Source organism: Oncorhynchus tshawytscha, linkage group LG27 (genome assembly GCF_018296145.1).
Source record: "Oncorhynchus tshawytscha isolate Ot180627B linkage group LG27, Otsh_v2.0, whole genome shotgun sequence".
NCBI classification, from domain to species: Eukaryota; Metazoa; Chordata; class Actinopteri; order Salmoniformes; family Salmonidae; genus Oncorhynchus; species Oncorhynchus tshawytscha.
Genome location: NC_056455.1, coordinates 5979475 through 6005621, shown reverse-complemented (window position 1 = coordinate 6005621; position 26147 = coordinate 5979475). Strand labels below are relative to the sequence as shown.

The window sequence follows — 26147 nt, the reverse complement described above, 5'->3', positions numbered from 1 at the left end:
GGTTATTTCTGTCCTTGACCTATGAGGATACACACGTATACACACACACACACACACACACACACACATTTAATACTCTTCAAAGCAACTGATCAAGATTAAACCCAGCAGTACGTGTGTATAGCCTACTTTAAATAGTATCACAGTTGTATTCTAATGTGAAAGGAAATAAAAAAATATCCTTCTCTTTCTAAATCAGAGAGCAGGGTTAAAAGAGGAGGTTTTTGCCCTTTGAACCAAACCAAAGCCTTCAGATAAACTGAATGAACATTAATGAAGACGGTTCATCTAAGAGTAATATACTAACCATGTATTATTTAATTATGTCAAGGCAGTTCTGTAAAAAGCCATTTTGAATTCCACCAGTGTTTTTAAGTGCTTTTTAATGAACTCAATATCATCCCTGGCCACCGTTGGCTAGACCAACTGGCTCTTGGGGCGTGTGTGTGTGTGTGTGCGTGTGCGTGTGTGCATGCATCGACATGAGACACTCCATGGCCAGTTTGATTAATGACTTGGTGGAAAACAGGCTCTGTGGCATCATAACAACAACAATTAAAAAAGCTATTTCCCAGAAGCCTTGTGTGTGTCCCAGCGACAGTGAGAGAATAGTGGAGTTGTTTTTTTATCTTCTCCAGAGTAAATGGAGAATGAAAGAGAGAGAGAGAGAGAGAGAGAGAAGGGAAAAAACATTTGAAGGAAAAGTTATTTTTTAATAGAGGGTTGAAGGAACGATTGAGAAAATACAACCTAGAGAGTTTAATGGTGTGGCTGAAAGTGATCAAAGAGATTGGGTGTCCTTGGAGAGAGAACATGAGGGATGGATTGAAATAGAGAAAGGAAAAAGAGGTTGTGAGAAAAAGGCGTGTCCGTAGAGATTGCAGAAACAAACTTAAGAATGACGGCTTCTGTCAAAAACACCCTTGCGCTAAAGAGAATTGTCAGTTTGTCTTAGTGGAGGTTTCTAAATGTTTTAGATCGAGAACTAACATTCAGGTTTTTTTCTCTCAAGGTGCCACTGAACATCGAACATGCTACCTTATATAATGTTACTTACCCTACATTATTCATCTCATATGCATACGTAGATACTGTACTCTATATCATCGACTGCATCCTTATGTAATACATGTATCACTAGCCACTTTAACTATGCCACTTGGTTTACATACTCATCTCATATGTATATACTGTACTCGATATCATCTACTGTATCTTGCCTATGCTGCTCTGTACCATCACTCATTCATATATCCTTATGTACATATTCTTTATCCCCTTACACTGTGTATAAGACAGTAGTTTTGGAATTGTTAGTTAGATTACTTGTTCGTTATTACTGCATTGTCGGAACTAGAAGCACAAGCATTTCGCTACACTCGCATTAACATCTGCTAACCATGTGTATGTGACAAATAAAATTTGATTTGATTTGATTTGATTTAAACCTGAGAAAATGGCTCTCTGAAAGCCTGTTGTGACAGTCTAAATGTCCAAATCTGCTTCTGTTTTCATGTCACCCTGCCATTTTGTGTCAGACAGACAGGCTGCATTATCTCTTAGTGTGGGTGCGGATCGAGGCCCTCACTCATTGGCTCTATGGGTGATTGTGTGGTTGGTGTGGAAACTGGAGGTCTTTCATCTACCTGTCAGTCACACGGAACACTTCATTACGTCGTGAAGAGGGTGATGATGAAATGTATGAGCCGTTTTCCATGCCTGGAGAAAAGCAGTTACGCTTTGCTCATTTGTTTTGTTCTCCGTCTGCCTTCCAGTCAGTTTAAGTTCAGTTAAAGAGAGTGTATCTGTCATCATTTGTTAGCAATTTCTCATTCGGAATGGAGAAAATGTGGTTTATATGCAGGCTAGCATAATGAGTTTTAGATATCTCGCTTCGAACAAGATTAGTATCAGATGCACATACAGTTGAAGTCGGAAGTTTACATACACCTTAGCCAAATACATTTAAACTCAGTTTTTCACAATTCCTGACATTTAATCCTAGTAAAAAATTCCCTGTCTTAGGTCAGTTAGGATCATCACTTTATTTTAAGAATGTGAAATGTCAGAATGACAGTAGAGAGAATAATCTATTTCAGCTTTGATTTCTTTCATCACATTCCCAGTGGGTCAGAAGTTTACATACACTCAATTAGTTTTTGGTAGCATTGCCTTTACATTGTTTAACTTGGGTCAAACATTTGAGGTAGCCTTCCACAAGCTTCCCACAATAAGTTGAATGAATTTTGGCTCATTCCTCCTGACAGAGCTGGTGTAACTGAGTCAGGTTTGTAGGCCTCCTTGCTCGCACACTTTTTCAGTTCTGCAAAACACATTTTCTATACGGTTGAGGTCAGGGCTTTGTGATGGCCACTCCAATACCTTGACTTTGTTGTCCTTAAGCCATTTTGCCACAACTGTGGAAGTATGCTTGGGGTCATTGTCCATTTGGAAGACCCATTTGCGACCAAGCTTTAACTTCCTGACTGATGTCTTGAGATGTTGCTTAAATATATCCACATAATTTTCCTACCTCATGATTCCATCTATTTTGTGAAGTGCACCAGTCCCTCCTTCAGCAAAGCACACCCACAACATGATGCTGCCACCCCCGTGCTTCACGGATGGGATTGTGTTCTTTGGCTTGCAAGCCTCCCCATTTTTTCCTCCAAACATAATGATGGTCATTATGGCCAAACAGTTCTATTTTTGTTTCATCAGACCAGAGGACATTTCTGCAAAAAGTACGATCTTTGTCCCCATGTGCAGTTGCAAACCGTGGTCTCTTTTTTTATGGCGGTTGTGGAGCAGTGGCTTCTTCCTTGCTGAGCGGCCTTTCAGGTTACATCGTTATAGGACTCGTTTTACTGTTGATATAGATACTTTTGTACCTGTTTCCTCCAGCATCTTCACAAGGCCCTTTGCTGTTGTTCTGGGATTGATTTGCACTTTTCTGCGTGGTCCCATCATGTTTATACTTGTGTACTATAGTTTGTACAGATGAACGTGTTACCTTCAGGCGTTTTTAAATTGCTCCCAGGGATGAACCAGACTTGATTTGATTTTCCCATGATGTCAAGCAAAGAGGCACTGAGTTTGAAGGTAGGCCTTGAAATACATCCACAGGTACACCAAGCTGTTTAAAGGCACAGTCAACTTAGTGTATGTAAACTTCTGACCCACTGGAATTGTGATACAGTGAATTATAAGTGAAATAATCTGTCTGTAAACAATTGTTGGAAAAATGACTTATGTCACGCACAAAGTACATGTCCTAACCGACTTGCCAAAACTATAGTTTGTTAACAAGAAATGTAATCACTCCAACCTAAGTGTATGTAAACTTCTGAATTCAGCTGTACATGGACAGTGGACATACACCGCGCACACAGACACACTCATATTGTGATCCACACGACCACACATTCCAAGTAGCCTAGATCACTCGTTCATGCATTTATCACTTTGTTTTATGTGCTGCTCAGTAAGTGGTTAGCAAATAGATCTGAGCTATTTGGCAGAATGGCCAATTCAGACATTGATTAGCTCAGAGGAGAGAAGAAGAAAAAGAAGATTTCCCACCCAAAATTAGGGTCGATAATTGATTAAGCTCCTTCCAGCGAGTACTTTGCAGCTATTTACATCAGCGACAAACATGCAGAAAAGCTCTCTGATGTCTCTTGGGGAATTTTTTGTCACAAACAGCAGGGGACAATGCTCTTTCCCATAATGCGTTTGGATTATTTCTCTGCAACACCACCGCCAGTCTCCTCCCTCTGTCGCTCATCTCCACCATTGGCCTAATTATAGTCATGAATTAAGCATTGTTCTGCGAACGGAAAGGAGAAACCTTTTCAGGGAGTGACGCTCACCACTTCTTAAATGTCACTGTCCCCCCCCCACCCGCCCTGCAGTAGTTGGGCCGGGCTGTACCGTAGGGACAGGATATGTCTGTCCCATTTACGCCACTCTCAGTCCTTACTGTCGTGCTGTACAAACTTTGTTTGATTTTATGGGGACGCACAAACTTAGTTCGATTTTATGGGGGCACTTAATATTATGTTGACATTAATTTGACATTTTACATTGTTTGGAGTGTCCAGTTTAGTTGTGCCTCACTTACATGGGAGCATTGGACTCAATGAAACAAATCAACAGCCAAAGGTGTTTTATGAACTTTTCAGTTGTTACCAGGCAGATAATAGTCTAGTTGTTTATACAATGAGTTATTACAGTAGATGCTCCATTTTTTTTGGTATCCCGCAGCAATAAGGGCATTGTAATGTATAGTTGCTCTGGATGCATTCGTTTTTGTTTTTCTTCAGATTTATTAGCTCTCTGATGGTCGTTTTCCATTTATGTCATTTAGCAGACGCCCTTATCCAGAGCGACTTACAGTAGTGATACCAACCCACAACCCTGGCGCTGCAAGGGCCATGGTCTACCAATTGAGCCACACAGGACCATGATTCACGGCCTAATGTTCTCTCTTTCTCTTTTATTCTCCTTTCTTCTAGAAAGTTTTCTCCAAAGGCCAGTTTTGAGAGTGGACAGTGATGATGTCCATGCAAAGTAAGTATTTTGTTAAAGACTCGCTGGTCTCGTTTAATCTTCCAAGAATCATTCTTGATTAACCAAAGTTTGGAGCACTGTGTTGCTGTACCCTAGAAACACACTAGCAACCGTCCCTTCAGAGTGACTGAGCATAAGTATAGTGTCTGAATATGGTGCAGAGGGAGACAACAGACCACTGGCTGTCAGTCAATCAATCACACTATTTTTATAGCCTGTTTTATATATCCACTGTGTCACAAGGTTAATCCAGGGTCTAGGATGGTGAAAAGGGATATGTCACTCTTCCAACCCGTCTCCAACCTCTCTCTCTCTCTCTCTCTCTCTCTCTCTCTTTCTTTATCTCTCTCTCGCTATCTCTCTCTCGCTCTCTCGCTCTCTCTCTCCCTCTCTCTTCTCTCTCTTTGTCTCTCGCTCTCTCCCCATCTCTCTCTTCTCTCGCTCTCTCCCCATTTCTCTCTTCTCTCGCTCTCTCCCCATCTCTCTCTCTCCCTCTCTCTCTCTCTCTCTTCTCTGTCTTTCTTTCGCTCTCTCTTCCCTCTTACCCTCTCTCTTCTCTCTCTCTCCCTCTCTCTCTTCTCTCTCTCCCTCTCCTCACAGTGAACGAGGCAGAGGGGTCAGTGAAGGTGGCCGAGTGGCAGCAGACGTACTATGCCCACGACTCCGGCATCCAATCAGGTGCCACCACCATGCGAGATGATGAGGGCACAGAGTACAGCGCCAAGAAGTATGCCGTCACCACCACCTTGGTGGAAAACCCTACAGGTATAAGTTATCTCTCTCTCTCGCTCTCTCCCTTTCTCTCATAGTCCCACTTCCCACTCTCTCTTCCCGTCCCTCCCTTTCTCTCTCATTCCAATTTTGCTTCTTTCTCTACTTCTCTTTCAGTCTCTCTACATCTCTCTGTCTGTCTGTACAAATAGGTCAACACTTACTCGTTCAATGTCATAATCATGCTGTGATTCACTCACTCGCTCATACGCCATCACATACGTACACAGGCCAGTTTGGACTGTCCTCACGTCTTAAAATAGGCATGATTCTTCTTCTGAAAACTCACTGACTAGGAACTCACTGACTAGGAACTCACTGACTAGGAACTCACTGACTAGGTGCTAGAACAACTTTCAAACTATCACTAGTTTGAAACACTATCTATGGATGTATCTATCACGTATCCAATGATCTCCCCCTCCTCCTCCCTTTCTCCACCCTCTTTCATCCCTCTCTCCCACCAGAGATGGAGGCCCAGTACACCCTGACACGGGCCCAGCGAGTGAGAGCGGCCATGTTCCCAGAGACCCTGGTGGAGGGCGAGGCGGTGCTGTCCACTCAGACTGACCCGGGTCAGCAGACCAACGTACAGCGGCTAGCTGAGCCCTCGCAGCTCCTCAAGACCGCCATCGTCCACCTCATTAACTACCAGGATGACGCCGAGCTGGCCACTCGCGCCGTGCCCGAGCTCACCAAGCTGCTGGCCGATGATGATGCGGTAACTAACCTCTAAGAGTTAACAAAAAAAACTGAACTTTGTTATAAATCCAATTTTCACAAAGCCTAGCTGTTAACACATGAATGCATTAAACAACACTATTTCCAATGTGCTCCTATTTTTAAAAAATTTAAAAATCTGATCCTTCAGTATTAATCAGTATTAATAAATTAGTGATGCAGCTAATCAAATAGAAGAGATGGTCTTTGATTTCTAGATTAAAGACATTCCAATGGATGACCTTGTCCCTCCTCCCCCACTCAACCGCCTCATGCTGCCTGGTGGGAGCAATCTTTGATAAAACTCTAGTGCACTGTTTAAACAAATAGGCTGATTTGGAAATGATTCAGCCAGTGACTATTGTAAGATAAATGTGTCTACTATGTGTATCTAATGTACAGTGTCTTCAGAAATGATTCACACCCCTTTACTTAAAATTCATTAAATTACCTTTTTTTTTGTCACTGCCCTACACAAAATACCCCTCAAAATGTCAAAGCGGAATTATGTTTTTAGAAATATATATATATTTTTAAGGAAAAGCTGAAATGTCTTCAGTCATTAAGTATTCAACCACTTTGCTGTGGCAAGCCTAAATACGGAGTAAAAGGTTGCTTAACAAGTCACATAAATTGCATGGACTCTGTGTGCAATAATAGTGTTTATCATGATTTTTGAATGACTACCACATCTCTGTCCCCGACACACACATACAATTATGTGTAAGGTCCCTCAGTGGAGCAGTGAATTTCACAGATTCAGCCACAGTGGCAAGGGAAACGCAGACGTTGAATATCTGTTTGAGCATGGTGGAGTTTTCAATTACACGTTGGATGGTGTATCAATATACCCAGTCACTACCAAGATAACAGGCGTCCTTCCTAGGGCTGTGGCGGCCATGAAATGTGTCAGCCCGTTACTGTCATGCAAAAGACTGCCGGTCTCATGGTAATTTCCCGTTAATTAACATTAACCCGCCTCCACGCGTTCAAGCTGCTGATGCGCGCCTTTGAAACATCTACATTTAACTAGCGTTTAATACATCTATTTAAAATACACCATCACATTATTTATTTTAGTCCGTTCTAAATAAACATTATGATATGAAGAAAATGTATTTCAGAAAAACAGAATATGAGTTGGCCTACTGTAGGACTATGTTATTATAATTGTGTGGTGTTCGTTTGTATGTGTTGCAAATGTATTTATTGCACTTGATGCATGTCTACTGTGTCTTCCTGTCCTTGGGTCCACACACATCGCAGTGCTTCTTCTTGTTGCTACCGGCTGCAATCTAGAAGGATGATAACACTTAGTTCAGGAATTGTACTAACATCTCACTCAATCACATACATGATATAGTTACAGCAGGCCAAGGTAAGAGAGTCAGACGCACACAAATACAACAACATCCCTCACACTTACTTCTGGTATTGGAGTTGTTGGTTCTGTGGGTCGGGCTGATGGGGCATCAGCATCCTTCACCTGAATCCTCCTCATGATGGCTCCAGAATCTGGGGTCCTTTGGGATATGGTGCCTCCTCTGGATTTAAGGTCTTACCAATGCCTTGCCCAGCTCCTCGAGAAAGAACCGTCTCCTCTGGAGCTTCCCTCTGGTCCAATCTGGGTTCAACGCCACCTGGATGACAAACGCGTTGTACACCGAGGTGTCCAAGATGTTGAAGAATATCACAAGTGGCCAGCGTAGGGTTCTTCTTTTGCAGCTGTAGCCAGTCACCATCTTGTCTAAGTTGTCCACCCCACCTTTTGTGGCATTGTAATCAATTATGATTTGCGTTTTTTTATGTTCCTGGCCACCGATTCTCCCATCCCTATGCAGCATACTCATGAGTTATCGCATGTGATGATGCGGGCACGGAGTCCCTGTGTCATGTCCAGGACAACCCGCATCGCTTGGTTCTTCTCAGGGGCACCTCCATCTGGCTTCCCCGTACACACTTGCGCTTCCCCGTACACACTTGCAAGTTCCACGCATATGATGAAGCAGCATCACAGGCAGCCCAGATCTTGATTCCATATTTTGTTTAGACAGTATGTGCTGCTTGAAAGGGGCAGCGGCCCCTAAATGGCATGACCGGCTCATCAACAGTAACGTTGGGCCCAGGGTTGTAAAATAGGGGAAGGTGGTTCACCCACCTGTCCCACACTGACCTGATAGCAGCTAGCTTGTCTCTCTACACTGACCTGATAGCAGCTAGCTTGTCTCTGTACACTGACCTGATAGCAGCTAGCTTGTCTCTCTGCACTGACCTGATAGCAGCTAGCTTGTCTCTCTGCACTGACCTGATAGCAGCTAGCTTGTCTCTCTACACTGACCTGATAGCAGCTAGCTTGTCTCTCTGCACTGACCTGATAGCAGCTGGCTTGTCTCTCTACACCGACCTGATAGCAGCTAGCTTGTCTCTCTGCACTGACCTGACTGCAGCTAGCTTGTCTCTCTACACTGACCTGATAGCAGCTAGCTTGTCTCTCTACACTGACCTGATAGCAGCTAGCTTGTCTCTCTACACTGACCTGATAGCAGCTAGCTTGTCTCTCTGCACTGACCTGATAGCAGCTAGCTTGTCTCTCTACACTGACCTGATAGCAGCTAGCTTGTCTCTCTGCACTGACCTGATAGCAGCTAGCTTGTCTCTCTACACTGACCTGATAGCAGCTAGCTTGTCTCTCTGCACTGACCTGAATGCAGCTAGCTTGTCTCTCTACACTGACCTGATAGCAGCTAGCTTGTCTCTCTACACTGACCTGATAGCAGCTAGCTTGTCTCTCTGCACTGACCTGACTGCAGCTAGCGTGTCTCTCTGCACTGACCTGACTGCAGCTAGTTTGTCTCTCTACACTGATCTGATTGCAGCTAGCTTGTTTCTCTGAACTGACCTGATTGCAGCTAGCTTGTCTCTCTGCACTGACCTGATTGCATCTAGCTTGTCTCTCTGCACTGACCTGATTGCAGCTAGCTTGTCTCTCTGCACTGACCTGATTGCAGCTAGCTTGTCTCTCTGCCACCGAGCTGGTCAGGTGTCTCGATTATCGAAGCAGATTATCCTGGAAATAATGGGACATTGTTGCACAGGAAAGTTCTCTGCCAGTTACTGCATCCCCACAGGGACTCTGTTGATTCCCCATTAGATCTGAAAACACCAGCAAGGATAAGAACCCCAAAGAATGCATGTAAATGAGTTGGTTCATCTCCTTCCACCAAAAACACGCCTTCCCTCCAAATTAGTGCAGTCCAGAATTATTTTCTACATGGTGTCTGGGATGAACAGTTCAGAAGAAGACTCTGCCCATGAGTTACCGCCATCTGCGTCAACCTTGGTTGCATCCTTATCACATTGGCAGCCATGCGGGTGGCTCATTCCTTGGGCAAGAAGACCATTCAATTTCTTTTCTACATCCATATTTCTGCTCCTGCAGGCTGCTGATGAGCTGGTTGCTGACGGGCTGGTCCTGGGGCTGACTGAGGGTCAATCTCATCCTCTTCTTCCAACTCACTGTCAGACTCCGAATTGACAGAGACATGTTTCTAATTTTCTGAAAATACGTCATCTTTCAACGTGGAAGACATTTCTTCCACACTAGCTTCTCTCTCTGCAAAACAAATGGCTAAGGCCCTCTGAGCGTACTGATTGATTGTGGTAATGAGCCACACATGCAAAGCTATTGATTTGTTGTGTCCCTCCCCCAAATTGCACTTGGCTGGTGTAGAGTGTGGGAAAATACTGAATCTTGTACAATGTATCGAAAGATAATGTATTGTAATAACATTGTGCAGGTACCCACAAGACATTGTGTAGTTTAACACACTACAAAGGGTAAAGAGTGCAAGAAAAGCGGGAGACAGGGAGAGAGACAGACAGGTTCTTGGTGCTATGTTGAAACAGCAGGCTCAGGGTGGAGGAAGACCGAGTGAAGGCACACAGCAAAACTTTTTGTTTAAATTTGACTTGTTTTCACCTACAAACACACTTTTACACACATTATTTACCCTAGGGTCCAGTGGACCCGAACACCACATATGTAATATACATTTGTAGGGGGATGCACAGTGTGCACTCAATGAAAATCTGTTCTTTTAGTAAACATTGAAAATGGGTCAACAGACCCGAACGCCACACAAGGGTTAATATGAGCAGCTGTGAAATAAATCTAAAAACACTTGTTTCATTCCACGCGTCAACCACTGTTTGAGGAGCATGCTATCGCTGTCTGACAGGAGATATTCTGCACAAACTCTATATGCCATGGGCTTTCAAACCTTGTTCCTGCAGCTACCCTGTGCTTCATTTGGGAAACCAAGTGAAATCAAATCAAATCAAAGTTTATTTGTCACGTGCGCCGATTAAAACAGGTGTAAACCTTATAGTGAAATGCTTACTTACAGGCTCTAACCAATGGTGCCAAAAAAAAGGTATGTGTGTGTGTGTGTGTGTGTGTGTGTGTGTGTGTGTGTGTGTGTGTGTGTGTGTGTGTGTGTGTGTGTGTGTGTGTGTGTGTGTTGTGTTTGTAGGTAAGTAAAGAAATAAAACAACAGTAGAAAGACATTTGAAAAAAGAGTAGCATGGCTATATACAGACACCTGTTAGTCAGGCTTATTGAGGTAGTATGTACATGTAGGTATAGTTAAAGTGACTAAGCATATAAGATAAACAGAGAGTAGCAGCAGCGTAAAAGAGGGGTTGGGGGGGCACACAATGCAAATAGTCCGGGTAACCATTGGTTACCTGTTCAGGAGTCTTATGGCTTGGGGGTAATAACTGTTGAGAATCCTTTTTGTCCTAGACTTGGCACTCCGGTACTGCTTGCCATGCGGTAGTAGAGAGAACAGTCTCTGATTGGGGTGGCTGGGGTCTTTGACAATTTTTAGGGCCTTCCTCTGACACCGCCTGGTGTAGAGGTCCTGGATGGCAGGCAGCTTTGCCCCTGTGATGTACTGGGCCGTACGCACTACCCTCTGAAGTGCCTTGCGGTCGGAGGCCGAGCAGTTGCCATACCAGGCAGTGATACAACAGGTCAGGATGCTCTCGATGTTGCAGCTGTAGAACCTTTTGAGGATCTCAGGACCCATGCAAAATCTTTTTAGTTTCCTGAGGGGAAATAGGCTTTGTCGTGCCCTCTTCACGACTGTCTTGGTGTGTTTGGACCAATCTAGTTTTTTGTTGATGTGGACACCAATGAATTTGAAGCTCTCAACCTGCTCCACTACAGCCCTGTCAATGAGAATGTGGACGTGCTTGGTGTTTAGTCCCAGGATCCTTAGCTTGGTGATGAGCTTTGAGGGTACTATGGTGTTGAACGCTGAGCTGTAGTCAATGAACAGCATTCTCACATAGGTGTTCCTTTTGTCCAGGTGGGAAAGGGCAGTGTGGAGTGCAATAGAGATTGCATCATCTGTGGATCTGTTTGGGCGGTTTGCAAATTGGAGTGGGTCTAGGGTTTCTGGGATAATGGTGTTGATGTGAGCCATTACCAGCCTTTCAAAGCTCTTCATGGCTACGGACATGAGTGCTACTGGTCTGTAGTCATTTAGGCAGGTTGCCTATGTGTTCTTGAGCACAGGGACTATAGTGGTCTGCTTGAAGCATGTTGGTATTACAGACTCAATCAGAGACATGTTGAAAATGTCAGTGAAGATTCCTGCCAGTTGGTCAGCACATGCCCGGAGCACACGTCCTGGTAATCCGTCTGGCCCCGCAGCCTTGTGTATGTTGACCTGTTTAAAGGTCTTACACACGTCTGCTACGGAGAGCGTGATCACACAGTCGTCCAGAACAGCTGATGCTCTCATGCATGCCTCAGTGTTGCTTGCCTCAAAGCAGGCATAGAGCATAGGGAACATCAATAGTAGTGTATTTTTGTAACAAAACAACTGTTGACAGCCTGTCTGCGTGCCCAAGAAAGGATAAAGGAGAGAGAGGAGGAGATGGAAATGCTTGGTGGTGAGATATTCTGTATAGCTGAAGGTAATGTGACACTCAATTAATATGAAGATATTTGTAAAAAATCCCTATTACTAGGCTATTCCAAATTCACTAATTGTAGGCTAACTGTAAACCGCCCTGCACAAACAATGAACCAACAGCATCGCCTAGGCCTGGCTATATGTTCTCTCCCAGACTCGTGCATATACATTTTGGAGCGTAGCGTAAGGGCCATCCAGTATCAATAATAATACAGTCCACACTCAAAGGCGATTATACAAATTTGTTTACTTTTGGAGCATAGGCTAGAACAATTATGTACCAAGATGTCTTAAATCAGTGTTTTTTATGTTTTTCTGCCATGCATAATATGCTCTAGGCTGTGTGTTGTATAATTTTAATTGAGTTTTTTTTCTGGCTTGGGCTGGTAAGCCTATGCAAAAGCTTTAATATGCTTGAGTGTTTCGAATGAATCATCACCTTAGAAAGGCTGTCCAGTTCGTCGTGTTAGGCTTTGAAACAGCATCCACAACAACCATGTTAACACTGTTTCAACCTGCTGTTGAACTTCTTTCTTCAAATTAATCATCACAGTGAGGTGAGTTTTAAAGTATGATTGGCAAACTGTTGATAAGATGATAAGTGTTTGATGTGTTTTTCTGAGCATTTTCATGGATGTCAGAGCGGTTAGGGGGAAAATAGAGGCCTGTGTACCAGGCCATTAGGACCTGATGGTAGTTAGCAAATTGGGTACTACCAAAGCATGTCCAGAGGGCATAAAATGAGATTACTGTGACTCAACAGTCAACTGGAATTCTGGAATTTTACTGTGATCACGACTCATGACTGCCTGTGTGGCGGTAACATGGTCACTGCAACAGCCCAAGTCCACTCAGGGATTTCACAATGAGGCCAATGGTGACAGAGTTTAATGGCTGTGATAGAGAAAACTGAGGATGGATCAACAACATTGTAGTTGCTCCACAACGAAAGAAACATACAGGAACTCAAATCCTTCTGTTCACCTGATTTAGAATTCCTCACAATCAAATGTAGACCGCATTATCTACCAAGAGAATTCTCTTCGATTATAATCACAGCCATATTATATATCCCCCCCCAAGCAGACACATCGATGGCTCTGAACGAACTTTATTTGACTCTTTGCAAACTGGAATCCATTTATCCGGAGGCTGCATTCATTGTAGCTGGGGATTTTAACAAGGCTAATCTGAAAACAAGACTCCCTAAATTTTATCAGCATATCGATTGAGCAACCAGGGGTGGAAAAAACTTGGATCATTGTTACTCTAACTTCCGCGACGCATATAAGGCCTTGCCCCGCCCTCCTTTCGGAAAAGCTGACCACGACTCCATTTTGTTGATCCCTGCCTACAGACAGAAACTAAAACAAGAGGCTCCCACGCTGAGGTCTGTCCAACGCTGGTCCGACCAAGCTGACTCCACACTCCAAGACTGCTTCCATCACGTGGACTGGGATATGTTTCGTATTGCGTCAGATAACAATAACGAATACGCTGATTCGGTGTGAGTTCATTAGAACGTGCGTTGAAGATGTCGTTCCCATAGCAACGATTAAAACATTCCCTAACCAGAAACCGTGGATTGATGGCAGCATTCGCGTGAAACTGAAAGCGCAAACCACTGCTTTTAATCAGGGCAAGGTGACTGGTAACATGACCGAATACAAACAGTGCAGCTATTCCCTCCGCAAGGCTATCAAACAAGCTAAGCGTCAGTACAGAGACAAAGTAGAATCTCAATTCAACGGCTCAGACACAAGAGGCATGTGGCAGGGTCTACAGTCAATCACGGACTACAAGAAGAAATCCAGCCCAGTCACGGACCAGGATGTCTTGCTCCCAGGCAGACTAAATAACTTTTTGCCCGCTTTGAGGACAATACAGTGCCACTGACACGGCCTGCAACGAAAACATGCGGACTCTCCTTCACTGCAGCCGAGGTGAGTAAGACATTTAAACGTGTTAACCCTTGCAAGGCTGCAGGCCCAGACGGCATCCCCAGCCGCGCCCTCAGAGCATGCGCAGACCAGCTGGCCGGTGTGTTTACGGACATATTCAATCAATCCCTATACCAGTCTGCTGTTCCCACATGCTTCAAGAGGGCCACCATTGTTCCTGTTCCCAAGAAAGCTAAGGTAACTGAGCTAAACGACTACCGCCCCGTAGCACTCACTTCCATCATCATGAAGTGCTTTGAGAGACTAGTCAAGGACCATATCACCTCCACCCTACCTGACACCCTAGACCCACTCCAATTTGCTTACCGCCCAAATAGGTCCACAGACGATGCAATCTCAACCACACTGCACACTGCCCTAACCCATCTGGACAAGAGGAATACCTATGTGAGAATGCTGTTCATCGATTACAGCTCGGCATTCAACACCATAGTACCCTCCAAGCTCGTCATCAAGCTCGAGACCCTGGGTCTCGACCCCGCCCTGTGCAACTGGGTACTGGACTTCCTGACGGGCCGCCCCCAGGTGGTGAGGGTAGGCAACAACATCTCCACCCCGCTGATCCTCAACACTGGGGCCCCACAAGGGTGCGTTCTGAGCCCTCTCCTGTACTCCCTGTTCACCCACGACTGCGTGGCCACGCACGCCTCCAACTCAATCATCAAGTTTGCGGACGACACAACAGTGGTAGGCTTGATTACCAACAACGACGAGACGGCCTACAGGGAGGAGGTGAGGGCCCTCAGAGTGTGGTGTCAGGAAAATAACCTCATACTCAACGTCAACAAAACTAAGGAGATGATTGTGGACTTCAGGAAACAGCAGAAATGTGGGGAACATCCCCTATCCACATCGATGGAACAGTAGTGGAGAGGGTAGCAAGTTTTAAGTTCCTCGGCATACACATCACAGACAAACTGAATTGGTCCACTCACACAGACAGCATCGTGAAGAAGGCGCAGCAGCGCCTCTTCCACCTCAGGAGGCTGAAGAAATTCGGCTTGTCACCAAAAGCACTCACAAACTTCTACAGATGCACAATCGAGAGCATCCTGGCGGGCTGTATCACCGCCTGGTACGGCAACTGCTCCGCCCACAACCGTAAGGCTCTCCAGAGGGTAGTGAGGTCTGCACAACGCATCACCGGGGGCAAACTACCTGCCCTCCAGGACACCCACACCACCCGATGTTACAGGAAGGCCATAAAGATCATCAAGGACATCAACCACCCGAGCCACTGCCTGTTCACCCCGCTATCATCCAGAAGGCGAGGTCAGTACAGGTGCATCAAAGCTGGGACCGAGAGACTGAAAAACAGCTTCTATCTCAAGGCCATCAGACTGTTAAACAGCCCCCACTAACATTGAGTGGCTGCTGCCAACACACTGACACTGACACTGACTCAACTCCAGCCACTTTAATAATGGGAATTGATGGGAAATGTAAATATATCACTAGCCACTTTAAACAATGCTACCTTATATAATGTTACTTAACCTACATTATTCATCTCATATGCATACGTATATACTGTGCTCTATATCATCGACTGCATCCTTATGTAATACATGTATCACTAGCCACTTTAACTATGCCACTTTGTTTACATACTCATCTCATATGTATATACTGTACTCGATACCATCTACTGTATCTTGCCTATGCTCCTCTGTACCATCACTCATTCATATATCCTTATGTACATATTCTTTATCCCCTTACACTGTGTATAAGACAGTAGTTTTGGAATTGTTAGTTAGATTACTTGTTGGTTATTACTGCATTGTCGGAACTAGAAGCACAAGCATTTCGCTACACTCGCATTAACATCTGCTAACCATGTGTATGTGACAAATAAAATTTGATTTGATTTTGATTTGACAATACTAACCTAATTGACAAAGTGAAAAGAAGGGAACCTACACAGAATACAAATATTCCAAAACATGCATCCTGTTTACAACAAGGCACTAAAGTAATACTGCAAAAAATGTGTCAATGTTATGTATGCATCATGTTATAGGTACGCTTGTAATCGTTAAGGACTGGAGAGTTTTTCAGGATAAAAAATAAACAGAATGGCACTAAGCACAGGCAAATCCTAGAGTAAAACCTGGTCCAGTCTGCCTTCCACCAGACACTGGGAGATTAATTCACAGTTCATCAGGACAATAACCTAAAACACAAGGCCAAATCTACACTGGAGTTGCTTACCAAGAAGACAGTGAATGTTCCTGAGTGGCCGAGTTACAGTTTTGACTTAAATATATAGCAAGATCTGAAAATGGTTGTCTAGCAATGATCAACAACCAATTTGAGCTTGAAGAATTTTGAAAATAATAATGGGCAAATGTTGCACCTTCCAGGTGTGGAAAGCTCTTAGAGGCTTACCCAGAAAGACTCACAGCTATAATTGCTGCCAAAGGTGCTTCTAGAAAGTATGAAAATGAGATATTTCTGTATTTCATTTTCAATAAATGTGCAAACATTTCTAAAAAAAAAAAATCCACTTTGTCATTAAGGGGTATTGTGTGTAGATAGGTGAGAAAAATGTTTATTTAATCAATGTTTAGTTTCAGGCCATAACACAACAAAATGTGGAATAAGTCAAGGGGTATGAATATTTTCTGAAGGCACTGTATCTCTTGTACTATAGAAGTACCATTATGTACTTAATAGTGACATTGACTCTGTCACTATTGTGTGCTGTCCCTCCTCACACTCGAGCACCGTCCTACTGGCTAGCATTGATCCAGTTCCATGCTTGACTAGCTCCTAGCTCTCTGTGGCTGTGGCTGTGCTTGTCAAGGTCGTGACTGAGCCAGTTAGATTGGACACAGATTAGGACTACCCCAGAAACAAATCCTCTATAAGTTTATATTGTCATTGAACATAATTTCAGCTGTCCTTAAAGGATTCAGTGTACAACATTGCTTGTATTGAAGCCTAGTTCTGATTATGATTGAAAGTCATGATGAACCCTAGTCCTTCTCTGTCTTCTACTCACAATTCAAACTCAAGGCGTGGTCTGTTCCTGAATCTTGTTATCAATTCCTATGTTCAATGAACCAATGAATTGCTGAAGTGCAATGTTTGAAATCAGCTATGCCGTAAAGCCATGACCCTAAAGAAATGTGCAGACCTAACATTGGGCCCCAATCCAATGTCACCATTTTGCATGCACAGAAATGCACAATTATGCATTGTCTCATTCCCCACAGGTGGTGGTCAACAAGGCGGCCATGATCGTGAACCAGCTGACGCGGAAAGAGGCGTCTCGCCGGGTGCTGATGCAGTCCCCCCAGATGGTGGCAGCGGTGGTGCGGGCCATGCAGAACACGGGAGACATGGAGACAGCCCGTTGTGCCGCCAGCATCCTCCACAGCCTGTCCCACCAGAGAGAGGGCCTGCTCGCCATCTTCAAGTCCGGGGGCATCCCCGCCCTGGTCCGCATGCTCAGGTAGGAGAGGAGGGATGGATTAGTGGGTTGATGGATGTTGAGGGGTAGATGGGAGTGGATAGATGGAGGGAAGTATCGACAGATGTTTGGATAGATTGTTGGTAAATGGTTTGATGTGAAGGAGTAGGTATGGATGGATGGGTGGATAGAAGGATCGATAGATGTTTGGATACTTTTATGGTTAAAGTAGGGAATGGACTGGTTGGGGTGAATAGGCATGGATGGATGGATGAATGGAGGGATGGATGGATGGTGATGGATTTATATTTTTATAGGCATTGTAGGTTGGTGGTTTGATTGGGAGTGAATTAGTGAAATATATAGAGAGAAAAAGCAAGGGAGTGAAAGAGAGAAAAATATATACTCGTTAGATGGAATTCAGTGTTAGAAATAAAGTGATTTAGGCACGCACTGTTCTGGTCTGTCTGCATCTGCAATTGTGTACGTGCTGTGTGTGCTAATTTGTGTGTGTGTGTGTGCTTGCATGTATGCAAGCATGAGCGTGTGTGTGTGTGTGCATACATGCTTATGTGTGTGTATCCCCACCACCATGTCCACTACTGCCTGCAGGCTACGATATTAGCCTATCACATTATTACCCATCAGAAATGAGGTGTCATGCTGTGCTCATTAACTTGGCCAAACTGGTCTGCACATCATTTCAACCTGACCACCAGGTTCATTTTAACCTCACGATAAGCGGTGGCCATTTTTCATATTTATTTCTCATAGAGGCAGAGAGTCTCTTTATCTCTGTTCACACAGTATAAACCCCGTATAACAGTCTAGGAGGCATTAGACAGAAACTGAATCAAGACATTTAATTAATTCAGAAACATAATTCAGATAAATACAAATGGAAAAACCTACCTGTACAAGACTATCAAATAGGGATTTAGATGCAGATTCACGATAGAAAAATATGTGCTTTTTAATGATACAAAGAGCAGATTCGAGCAAATTAAATTCAGAGGGAACTAATTGGGAAAAGAAAGGTCATGCTAATTTCTCTCACACCTCAATCTCTTCCTCTGCTCTCCTCTGCCGCTCTCTTTTTCTCAACCTACTCTCCCTCTCCCTCTCCCCTCCCTCCACTCTCCTCTTACCTCCCCCTCCCCTCTCCTCTTCCCTCAGTTCTCCCATGGAGTCAGTGCTGTTCTATGCCATCACCACCCTCCACAACCTGCTACTGCATCAGGAGGGAGCCAAGATGGCGGTGCGCCTGGCCGACGGCCTGCAGAGGATGGTGCCCCTGCTGAAGAAGAGCAACCCCAAGTTCCTGGCCATCACCACAGACTGCCTGCAGCTGCTCTCCTACGGAAACCAGGAGAGCAAGGTGTGTGGTGCGGGGGGGTCTTTGGAGGATAATGCTTGAGCCATCATATTTGGCATAGTGGTATTGGCACAGACTACCTGCATCTTCACTGCAGCCAGGGTTGTGTGTGTGTGTGTGTGTGTGTGTGTGTGTGTGTGTGTGTGTGTGTGTGTGTGTGTGTGTGTGTGTGTGGTGGGTGGGTGGGTGGGTGTGTGTGTGTTGTGGTGGTTAATTTCTTTACTGTCAATTGAGGAGAGACAAACTTATCATACAAGTCAGAGTTATACTTCAACTAAATCTTTATTCACGTATTAGTAAGAGAGCAGGTCAATACAACACACACATATAAAGTGAATCGATTGAGTGCTCTACGTTAATGATGACTGGTCGACGAATCACCCTCGGATGATTCGTTGAGAGCCCCGAGACAAAGGTACAAAGGTCTTTTATAGCCAAGATACACCCCCGTCAGTCTACATGACAAACAACAGATGTATGGAATGGGCCACAAGGTGAAGATTTGTATGAAAGATACTTAGAATTCACAGCAGACAGTATCTGATTGTGTAGAGACCAGGGTCTGGCCCTGGAGTCATCTCTCCCTGCTACCTTGTAGAACAGAAACATTAACTCATGATCTGGAATGCGGTATCACCCAAAGACATCGTAAATCTTCCAGAGGCCCATCCTCAGTAGAACACACACAGATGAGAGTTCTAACAACCCGTTATTCTGTTGCATTAAACAACCCTTTGATGCAATTACAGCATTATAGCATAATCTTGCAATTTTGCTCTCACAGTGTGTGTGTGTATGTGTGTGTGTGTGTGTGTGTGTGTGTGTGTGTGTGTGTGTAGTTGCAGGTCTGGATTATGTGTGGTCCCTTTTAGTGCCACCTGCAGCTGCACTGCAGGAGAGCAAGGGTGTATATGCACGTGATGTGTGTGTGTGTACATGCACACACACAAGCACTCACACACTGTACATGTCCTTAACACTGGCTGCTTGCAGCTGCATTGGTGCAGCAAATGTAAAACCCTGTATGGGGTTAGTAATGTACCCTCTATTACATCAGTAATATACTGAACATGAAGTAAATATAATTAAATTAAATACACACACTGCTATTATTACTCTAACAATCATATGCGAGACAATTCATAATGCAATGTAATGTAATGTCCAAACTCTGTAATGATATTTCATTGTACATGACAGTGTGTTTTCATTGTTATTCCTCTCAGCGTATCATCTTAGCTAACGGGGGCCCTGAGGGGATGGTCTTCATCATGAGGAACTATAATTATGAGAAACTGTTGTGGACCACCAGCCGTGTGCTCAAAGTTCTCTCGGTGTGCCCTAGCAACAAGCCCGCCATAGTGGAAGCTGGTGTGTGTGTGTGTGTGTGTTGTGGTGGTTAATTTCTTTACTGTCAATTGAGGAGAGACAAACTTATCATACAAGTCAGAGTTATACTTCATCTAAATCTTTATTCACTTTTTACTAAGAGAGCAGGTCAATACAACACACACATATAAAGTGAATCGATTGAGTGCTCTACGTTAATGATGACTGGTCGACGAATCACCCTCAGATGATTCGTTGAGAGCCCCGAGACAAAGGTGCAAAGGTCTTTTATAGCCAAGATACACCCCCTTCAGTCTACATGACAAACAACAGATGTATGGAATGGGTCACAAGGTGAAGATTTGTATGAAAGATACCTAGTATTCATAGCAGACAGTATCTGATTGTGTAGAGACCAGGGTCTGGCCCTGGAGTCATCTCTCCCTGCTACCTTATAGAACAGAAACATTAACTCATGATCTGGAATGCGGTATCACCCAAAGACATCGTAAATCTTCCAGAGGCCCATCCTCAGTAGAACACACACAGATGAGAGTTCTAACAACCTGTTATTCTGTTGCATTAAACAACCCTTTGATGCAATTACAGCATTATAGCATAATCTTGCAATTTTGCTCTCACAGTGTGTGTGTGTGTGTGTGTGTGTGTGTGTGTGTGTGTGTGTGTGTGTAGTTGCAGGTCTGGATTATGCGTGGTCCCTTTTAGTGCCACCTGCAGTTGCACTGCAGGAGAGCAAGGGTGTATATACACGTGATGTGTGTGTGTGTACATGCACACACACAAGCACTCACACACTGTACATGTCCTTAACACTGGATGCTTGCAGCTGTATTGGTGCAGCAAATGTAAAACCCTGTATGGGGTTAGTAATGTACCCTCTATTACATCAGTAATATACTGAACAATGCAATGTAATGTAATGTCCAAACTCTGTAATGCTATTTCATTGTATATGACAGTGTGTTTTCATTGTTATTCCTCTCAGCTTATCATCCTAGCTAACGGGGGCCCTGAGGGGCTGGTCTTCATCATGAGGAACTATAATTATGAGAAACTGCTGTGGACCACCAGCCGTGTGCTCAAAGTTCTCTCAGTGTGCCCTAGCAACAAGCCCGCCATAGTGGAAGCTGGTGAGTGTGTGTGTGTGTGTTTTTGGGGAGGGTGTGTGTTATGTGTGTGTTAGTACATATGTGTGTGTCTGTACGTGTGTTTGTTATCTCATCCTTACCATAAAAGAGCCATTTAACCTCCCCTCTCTCATCCTTCCAGGGGGCATGCAAGCCCTGGGACAGCACCTGACTGGCTCCAGCCAGCGCCTCACACAGAACTGCCTCTGGACCCTGAGGAATCTGTCTGATGCTGCCACTAAACAGGTAGGAGGTCAGGAGTCCATTTTGAATCCGCAGAGACCGTACCATAGAGTAATACAGAAATAGTACAGAGTTTATAAAGACCAATGACTATATATATTAATGAACAAAGCCATCGATCACATGACAGTATCTATTCCTATGTGAAGACTCTATAGCGCATTGAAACCAAATTAAGTCGGTTAAGATTGCGCCTCATGGAGATGTAACATGCACAGTTTGAGCTGACGTTGCAGGCTAGCTCAGTGCTGCCCGCTTTCATTGAGTAATTCAAGTTGAAGGCCGACCAGGGTACGGCAGGCTGCCATTCGCAAACTAAATTCTTCTGTGTGCGATTTTAAAATAATCGGTTCAAGGACATACTGTACATCTTGTGTATTAGAAAACCAGTTATTGGTACCAAGATTGTCTTCATAACATTTATTTATTTTTATGAAGACGGACCACGAAGATCGACATTTTTTCATTTTCTATAATGGGAGATCCTGTTTTCTCCCGCAATCGGCCTCGAACTGCTGTGGCTTCAATGAGGCAGTCGTTCTCCCCTGTTAAAGACAGTACCATCGAGTTCCACAGAGACAGTAACATACAGTAGTTGGAGTTCTACAGTAAAACATATAATGAACAAACAAAGACAAATATGGAATTCTCAATCCCCAATCTTCCTACCTCCCCCCGTTCTCTGTCTGTAGGAGGGTCTGGACGGCCTGCTGCAGGTGTTAGTGGGACAGCTGGGTTCGGACGATGTCAACATGCTGACATGCGCCACGGGGATCCTGTCCAACCTCACCTGCAACAACTCCCGCAACAAGACCCTGGTCACGCAGTGCGGCGGTGTCGAGGCGCTCATCCACGCCGTGCTGCGGGCCGGAGAAAAGGAGGACGTGGCCGAGCCCGCCGTCTGCGCCCTGCGCCACTTGACGTCACGCCACCAGGACGCCGAGCTTGCCCAGAATGCTGTGAGGCTGCATTATGGTATTCCTGCCATTGTCAAGCTGCTGGGGCAGCCCCACTACTGGCCTGTGGTGAAGGTGAGAGGGGAGATAGTTGGTTGGGGAGGGAGTGGGAGTGGGGAAGGGCTGAGAAAAAGGGTATACTGTTTTTTTTGTCTTGCTCGTTGTTTTGTCTGGCTGGAAGCTCCATTACTGTTGAAGTTGAAGGTGAGAGGTTGAAGGATCAAAGAGTTTGCAGGTTGGTTGTGGTTGTTTTGTCTGGCCAGTTGATCTTTTGTTTGTTGTTTTGTCTGGCTTGAGTGTTCGGTTGTTTTGTTTGGTTGGCTGCTTTGTCTTTGTGGTTCTTGTTTACCTAAATAACTGGTTGTGGTACATCCAATTTGTCTATGTGTCTATATCCAGCAGCTGCAGTCCGCCTTTAATGATTCCTGATTTAACGGGCGCTTGAGTGAGGTTAAAATCATTGCGTACAGCCACCACTCATTGTCCCCTTCTTTGCAAAGTATGATGCCGCTGTACATATGAATGCATTTTCTTTGAGGCTTTAATTGGAAACAACATGGCTGTATTATATAGGGTTCTATTTCATTTGCATTGCGGAAGTTCAACTTTACAGTGTGATTGAATGTTCCCGCTTTAGTGGAGACTTTGTTCATAGTGAACACTGCATATGTCGGCCCAATTGGAAATGACCTTAACTTAACATTTCTATCTGCGGAATCCGTAACACTTCACCATTAGAGATTGAATAGAGCCCTTCGTTTAGCTGGAAGTGTCGTTTGAAAATTGTGGTACTTTAATGAAGAATTACTTTTAAATTAAAGCAGGTCAGAGCGGATGTTTTGGAGAGAGTGAGACCTGCATAGGGGATGAAGTTGTTCACGATGCGAGATGTAGTGCAGGCAGGGTTCTGCAATGAAAGCAAGATTGGTTGGATTTTTCCAAAGTGGCTATCTTGGGAATTTATATCAATGTGTTATTGTTTCATCAGGGAATAATGCACACCCATCTTTGACAGCAGGTGGATTTAAGGATGGCAAGTTAGTTACATGCTCAACTTGCCAGAATAATCAAACAAAATAAATCATGCTAAAATGTCAGCCTAGTATGAGGGTAAACCAATATCTAACATTATTAGCTATGCTATTGATATACAGTAGATATACTAAGATGTGATAGTAGGCATAACAGTAATATCAATAGTAATACAGTATAGCAATAGTTTGATACCAGTAATAGTAATATCAATGGTACATTGTCATTGTTTTAAAAATACCACCTACCAATTCATGTCACCTTTGCTTTATGATTGGTCGTTTTCCTCTCTTATGATCTAGACAGTCAACTAGTATGATAAGGAAGGTTCGTTTCCCTTCCCCCTCCAACCCCGTGCTTCAGTGTCTGATCGCTGATTGGTTTCGAGATGCTCCTCTGATTCGCTCCGAGCAAGCAGCATCCGTGAAGCATGCTTGAATTCATGCCAATCGGAAACAGAACCCTTCAATGGTCGAGTGTGCTTGTGTGTCTTGCCCATGGGCACTGGTCCACAAGAATGGCCCTTTATTTTTACCCTGATGTGCACTAGCCTCTCTGTGTGTCGTGGTTGTCTCCCAATAGTCCATCGAGGTGTTCTTTCCTTGTGTCCTTTCCTTTAATTCTGATCTGAAAGTATTTGATGAGTGAGTGAAAGCACTATGGTAGGCAGCTATCTAGTCTTTTCTACCTGTCATTGGTCTTTAAGGACAGAGGAAAGTAATCAATTTAAGAGTATTTGTACTCTCTGTGTGTGTGCATGTAGGCCTATGCCTGTACACTTGACAAGTGGCCATGTGTATTTTCATGACTCCAGTGACACATCTCCCCCATCTGTAGCACCAGGTAAACATTGCCGTCTCTCATCCTCTACTCCAACTGAAAGAAAGGTGTTTTCTAAGGCCTATCGGCAGCCAGCTATCCATGTATTGGCAACTTGTTCCCGATTCCTTGACCATGTATACAACTCTTCCCATTTGGGGGATATTAGGCTTTTTGAGTTCATTAGCTCTGATTGACTAGTACTTAGTTCCCACACAAAGAACATGAATGACACGCACACTCTGCTCTCTCCCACACACACACACAAACACACACACACACAGCTCTCTCTCTCCCTCACACGCACACACGCACGCACGCACACACACACACACATACACACACACACAGCTCTCTCCCTCACACACACACTGCTCTCTCCATAACACACACACACTCCTCTATCTCTGCCTCCTTCTGCTCTACGTCAGCCAGAAGGTCGCTCTGCACCAAGCTGTGCCTAATCACTCATTTACGCCTTCTGAATTTAAATCTCATACTGTGGCGGAGTGGTGTGTGTGTGTGTGTGTGTGTGTGTGTGTGTGTGTGTGTGTGTGTGTGTGTGTGTGTGTGTGTGTGTGTGTGTGTGTGTTTGTCCAAACCCATATGGATAAGCAGAGAGAGCCATATAAATATTTACCTGGGAATGCTGGAATGCACTCGTGTGTATGTTCATCTGTGACTGCGTACACATACATGTCTGTGCCTAAACGGGATTTAATAATTCATTTACAGTCTGAATGAGCCAATCGTTCCGCCCTCTCCCTCTCTCTCAGTGCGGTACGGAGGCAGACGCTATGAGCCATGCCTGAATTTTCCTCCTGATCTGCACTCCTCATTGACAGACAGCAGGGAATGTGTGTGTGCTCGTGTGTGTGTGTGTGTGTGGAGAATTAGGCAACCCGATCTCCATCACAGCACACGCCAGTGGAGGATTCTCAATCCAGCCGGAGCTCTTTTAATAAAGGGGATGTTGTTATTTTATGATGCGAAATGAATGATGTGATTTTTAAAAGGGGACTTTATATAAGATGTTATTGGCCCCTGTTGGGGCTAGAGGTCGGGGTATGTGAAATGGGAGGAAACATCAGAGGACAGGGCAGGGTTATGGTAAGCCAGACCATCATTTCAGGAGATGGCATCTCACGTTCTGCTAAATGTGACTGCAGTTACATTGCCGCAGCGTGCAACGACTTGCACAGTTGCACATATAGGTGTATATCTTAGGGTACGCATGCGTTCTTTCACATGAGCGCCACACTGCCGTGCCAAGTCCTGAATAGATGTGTACTGTATGCTTTCATACATGCACTCTCATAGTCATGCAGTATATCATGTATTTGTGGACAAGGTGTTGTAGCAGTAAAAGAGATTATATTGATGCTTTTTCCCCATACAGCTACGTTCAACCCGCCCCCCCTCTCTTTCCCGTAGGCCACGGTTGGTCTGATCCGTAACCTGGCGCTGTGCCCAGTCAATCAGGCCCCACTGAGGGATGCTGGAGCCATCCCCCGATTGGTCAACCTGCTGCTGAAGGCTCACCAGGACACCCAGAGACACGCCTCCAGTTCTCAGCAGACGTACCAGGTCGGCCACGACGCCATTCAACACACAAGACTCACTGTCACAGGAATGACACTGTCATAATCCAGAATGATAGAAGTTATGTCGCCTTCACCACAAATATGCAAGTCACTCACAGTCACAGCACTTGCACAGAGGGAGTCGCCTCCGTTGCAACCCACATACCACGGATGAATCCACTCCATTACACGCTAGCCATATCACACAATCACCTCAGCCGAATACGGAATTCAAA

The 26147-nt window shown here is 44.5% G+C and overlaps 1 protein-coding gene across 4 annotated transcripts in view; it reads left to right on the top strand.

The window, feature by feature from the left end:
• Positions 1-26147, top strand: part of jupb (junction plakoglobin b) — an 81573-nt gene that overhangs the window by 48838 nt on the left and 6588 nt on the right. For all 4 annotated transcript variants that reach the window (XM_042307574.1, XM_042307576.1, XM_042307575.1 and 1 more), the window contains 9 exons: positions 4518-4572; positions 5173-5337; positions 5811-6064; positions 17230-17468; positions 18603-18804; positions 21137-21281; positions 21421-21524; positions 22214-22552; positions 25763-25915. In XM_042307574.1, coding sequence (XP_042163508.1) covers positions 4557-4572; positions 5173-5337; positions 5811-6064; positions 17230-17468; positions 18603-18804; positions 21137-21281; positions 21421-21524; positions 22214-22552; positions 25763-25915 — 1617 coding nt within the window. In that variant the 5' untranslated portion in view covers positions 4518-4556. The remainder of the gene's footprint in view (positions 1-4517; positions 4573-5172; positions 5338-5810; positions 6065-17229; positions 17469-18602; positions 18805-21136; positions 21282-21420; positions 21525-22213; positions 22553-25762; positions 25916-26147) is intronic.